At 35.4% G+C, this 5,175-nt stretch overlaps 1 protein-coding gene across 1 annotated transcript in view; it reads left to right on the top strand.

The window, feature by feature from the left end:
- Positions 1–4,834, top strand: part of LOC107758600 (nectin-3-like protein) — a 38,564-nt gene extending 33,730 nt beyond the window's left edge. The window contains exon 6 of the mRNA XM_016576372.1: positions 3,681–4,834. Within this exon, the coding sequence (XP_016431858.1) occupies positions 3,681–4,324 (644 nt within the window). The 3' untranslated portion in view covers positions 4,325–4,834. The remainder of the gene's footprint in view (positions 1–3,680) is intronic.
- The last annotated feature ends 341 nt before the right edge of the window (positions 4,835–5,175 follow it).

The raw sequence follows: 5,175 nt of genomic DNA on the forward strand, positions 1-5,175 counted from the left end.
ATTTATTAATGAGTAATGTCTCTTTTGAGTGAATGTGCAAATTTTTAATGTTAACAGGTTTTACCATGTTATTACAACATTTAACCACTTTTTATTAATTTAAAAATTTAGAAATTATTTCGAATTTAGATCTTGTACAAGAACTACAGCAAAAATCTGTTTGATGCATATTTTATCAATATTTTAGAAATTGAATTTTATTTATCACCAGTATTGACTTCAATGGATTTCATTAAATTCCTTTGAACACAACTGCTCAAAACGGTCTAAATTTATGAAACCTACACATTCAAAACATTATTACTCTGAAATTTTTTATGTAAATGTTAAGTGTAAGTGAAATGTTAAGTAATGTAAGGTCTTTCATGACACTACATATGCTGGGGTGTGAATTTGATAGGTGCTTGATATAAAATAAATGGTGCTTTAAAAAGTCCTTGAAAGTCCTTGAATCTGGTGTTCATGAAAGAGTGGGAACCCTGATTAAAACCAGTAAAAAATGGTTTCCTGTAGTGTGTTTTGGGACATATTCCATTAGGATTTAGTGGTGTTAACAAGCCACCAATAGAAGGCACCCAATTACCAGTAGAGACCCACAGGCACCATTACAGTTTCCATTAAAACCAGTACAATTCCTATTATAACCAGTAAACCCATTTCAAATTCTGTGATGTTTCTATTGTTTTGTTTTGTTTTTCAGCAGGGAGTGCACTGGAGAATTGACTCAACTGATACTGAATTTGTTGTTAACTTGTTTCTGAGTTAACACACAAATATCCTGAGTAAAATAAACCTTTTAGGATTTCATTGAATTACAGAGTTTGGCAGGAATGAGCCCTAAAACCCGGAAACAAGCTTTTTTGGACTTCGGGTTCCATGGTTTCAAAGTCAATGGGTTTTTGGTTAAATGCCTAAAATAAGGTCTGTGGTTAACACAAGCTATTTTCACATTTTATTCTGCAACACAAAATGCATCAATAATACCCTACTCGTGATTTTTAAAGCTTTTACTTGTTTTTAAAATGCACTTTTTAACAAGTGGCTAAATGGAACTATGGAGGTTTTCCGGGACATTAATTGTCATCACACACAACAGTAAAACTCATCTATTTATTAATTCACTTTTACAGCCTCATTGTGTTCATACTCGCACTCTTGCAAACTATTGCAACTTAAACTTTCCAACTCGTAGATTTTCTAAAGCATAATGGTGGTGGCTTTGAAGTATGAATGAAACAGCGCTACTCATTTAAAGCACGCCACACGGACTATTTATCCGCTCGGCTAAACGTTCAAACGGCAGCGCAACGTGAGCTCACTAGAGCAAATGCGTTTACTCGCTGATGAGTCTCAGTCACGCGAACACTGAACAGTGCTGTGAGATCCAGTGTGAAGCGCTTGAATTCTGCAAAGAGCACAAATGACTTTGCGATTTAAACTAGTTTAAAGCCAGATGAAACGGCGCGGACAAACAGGAGAAACACTGTGCACAACGATACAGTCAGAAGACTTTTCAGTCTACAAATCGCCATCATTTACCATGGATTTACTGTAGTAACACTAACTGCACCATGGTATTGTGGCAGAAATGTGGGATAATCGTTAGAAATTTGATGATATTATTAATGTAGACATGAATGAAATGTATTAAAGGAGTAAGGAAATATAATTTCAGTATTTTTCGTGATTAAGCTATAGCATTCGTGCATTAATACTAAATGTATTTAGACTACTGTTTTTCATAAAAATACCTAATAATCATATATATTTGGCCATATCGCCCATCTATACGTTGAAGTCATGCTTTTACTTCTTTATTTGGGCTTGAAAATTCATAAAAGTTGTATTAATTTGTGGAGTGTTATACTATGTTAGAATAATAAACTTTTGTTGGTCACAGAGCTCATTTTCTGGAATAATCCAAAAGCCAATGTAAAAACATTATTGGCTTTTTGTTGAGGAAACCAGGGGGATGCGAACTTCTGGGATGGCCTACAAAAATGCATGATCCCTGAAGCACTCTATTATTGATAGTTCTTTTGTTGTTGTTGTTTTTTGATAGATTTCTTTCACTTTGTCCACCATCTTGGATTTATTTTTTGGAACAGCCTGAAAAACCCTGACAAAACTCACAAGATGTTTTCTTGTGTTTGACATTTGTGTTGTATCATTGAGTAAGTGTGTATTTCCTGTTACTGAATATGTAAATTCCTGAATCTCTTGTTGAAAATACCGTTAACAGAAGCTCTTTCTGAAAGCTGGCTGAATGTGCCAAACGCTCTACACTTGGCCTGTGAGGTTTCTGCAATGACGTAAATAAAGTTGGACCAAACTCACAGCAGTTTCAATTCAATCAGCTCTTTGCCACTGTGCTTTTTACCACATATTTGGCTCTTCTTCAGGCTGCAAAACATGAGGAACCTTTATCATGTAGCTCTGTGGTCAAATCATAATCCAAATATTGTGGCAGTTTTTGGACTTCAGTGGTGCACAAACATGGATGACGGAAGCATAGAGAAAAACAAAATGATATAGGAAAAATCAGGACCTGGGCCTCTGTTCTTTGAAGAAGTTTAGAGTGACTTTCTTAAAATGAAAGTTGTCCCCAGTTGACGTCCCATAATTGATACACCAAATAGTTATTTTATACCATCCAAAAGTGCAATATTTTTAACATCCTTTTTTGATGTAAAATTGATGTACCAGTCTTGAAGACTTGTTCACTGTTACTGTATCTTCACAGGCCTCCAAATTCAAATAATTGTGCCCTTTGGTGCCTGAACCTGCTGTTACATCAGCAAGATTTTGTTTTTTCTCTTAGTCATTGCAAGTTCTGTCCTTTGATCTTGAGTAATAACCTTTAAATAAGTATATTACCGAATTATTGGTACAATATCGATCAATATTGAATTTTTCTATTTATCAGATATTGGATATTTAATTGTTCATTTTCCCTATTTTTACATTCAGATTTCTTTTTTGTCATCTAGCATTTAAAAAATTTTAAACCGCTAATAAATTAAATTAAGCTTTATTTTATTTTTATTTATTTTTATTTCATTTTTTAATTTAATTGAATTTAATTATTTTATTTTATTTTTTATTTTTTTAAGGTATATATTTAAAACAAGAAAGGAATTGCCAGAGTTATACGAGGAAAAAAAAACTTAATTCCAGAGGGTTTTTTTAAAATATATTTATATTTTATTATCATTGAGGTACTGTTATAGTTTTATTCATATTTTGAATTAGTTTTTTTCTTTTATATTTTCTGTTGTCATTTTAATTTTAGGTATATTATACTTTTAGAAATTTGTTTTTGTTTTTTTGTTAGTTTTTTTATATGTCTATATAGTTTTCATTTTTTAGTTTTAGTTATATTAGAACATCGACATAAACTAAATAAAAATTGTTGCCTTAAATAAAAAATTTAAGTGTTTTTATATTTTATTTCATTTCGGTTAAAGTTTATTTTATTTCAAGTAAAAAAATGTTTTTGTTTTAATTTAGTTAACTGCTCAATTTAATGTGTTATGCTCATTTTACAGCTAAATTTATTTTGTTTTAATAGTATCAGTACCAGCCAGAATATTAAATCGGTGCATTTTCTTCACAACTTGTCTTGAATTATGTATCTGTTTACCTATATTTTAATATTTGTCTATATCTCACCCTCTCAGAGCCGCCGCCCCCGACCACTGCAGCCCCCACCACCACCAGCACCACCAAGTCCATCCTTCCTGACACCACCTTAACCATCACAGCTCCCATCAACCACCATGCCCACTTCACCGCACCAACTCAGGCCTCTCCTCCGGACAGCAGTCTGGGCACTATAGTGGGCGGTGCTGTCGGTGGGATCCTGATCCTGGTGTTGCTGATGGCGCTGGCGGGGGCTTTCTACATGCGTCAGCGCCGAACATTCAGAGGAGACTACTACACCAAACAGTACATCGGCCCATCCGACATGCAAAAAGAGTCGCAACTGGACGTCCTTCAACCCCATGAGCTTCAGGACGTTTACGGAGACGACTCGGGCAACGGAAGCCAAGACTTGAAGCCCAAACCCGAAGGAGACATTATCTATCCCGATTATCCCAGTGACCACAAAGACATGGAGGGCTGGGGAGACAATCTCAGCCTTCAGAGAGAGGGAACATATTACTCCGACCACCACAACCATCATAATGTGAACCCCAGTGGGCCGCCGCTACACAACGGCTCCCCTTACCTGCAGGATGAGTGCTACGACAACGGCACAGACAGCGACTATGTGTCTCACGTGGATGGTTCTGTGATTTCACGCAGGGAATGGTATGTTTGAAAAGGCAGGGGAACTTTTACTGGACAACAATAATTTAAAATCAGCAAGAAAGTGTTATTTAACTCAGCAGAGTGAGATAAAGTGTACGTTATAAATGTATTTTATGTATTCTTCATGCTTGGTTTACGATTTCATCCTCACGTTTTACACATGGCAAATGGCTGTAATTTACTGCAGATATGTTCTGGATGGTTTTCGTTCGGTGGACTGCTGTGACTTCAGGATGTAAAGGGAGAGGTTTACATGGTTTATGATCATAGGGTGGATTTACACAAAGAAAACAAGTCTGCTAAAATTAAGCTACACTGTGTGCGTAACCATTCCAGTTACCACATTGCACATGACTGTTAGCTTTAAAACCAGATGCAGCGTATTCTTGGTACCTTCCGCTCACTTTTTTTATTAAATGTATACATATGACTTCTCCAGTGTAGGAGCAAAACATGACTTTATTTTCACATGAAGAGACACATGAACGGAGTTTGAAAGTCTTGAGTCTTACGTTTTGATTGCAGGATTTTTTTTCTTCTTTTTAATCAGTATTTTGAAATACTTTGAAAAAAACTATCTACATTTCTTACATTTACTACATTTATTACATTTACATTTAATCATTTAGCAGACGCTTTTATCCATAGCGACTTACAAATGAGGAGAACAATAGAAGCAATCAGACGAACGGGAGAGCAACAGTATACAAGTGCTATGACAAGTCTCAGTCTAGAACAGTACACATAGCTATGGTTTTTTTTTGTATTGGTGCAGCGCCAGTTGTTGTCTTGTAGGCAAACATCAGTACCTTGAATTTGATGCGAGCAGCTACTGGTAGCCAGGTGTAACGTGAGCTTTTT

Source organism: Sinocyclocheilus rhinocerous, unplaced genomic scaffold, assembly GCF_001515625.1.
Source record: "Sinocyclocheilus rhinocerous isolate Xijiao unplaced genomic scaffold, SAMN03320098_v1.1 scaffold1393, whole genome shotgun sequence".
Taxonomy (NCBI): domain Eukaryota; kingdom Metazoa; phylum Chordata; class Actinopteri; order Cypriniformes; family Cyprinidae; genus Sinocyclocheilus; species Sinocyclocheilus rhinocerous.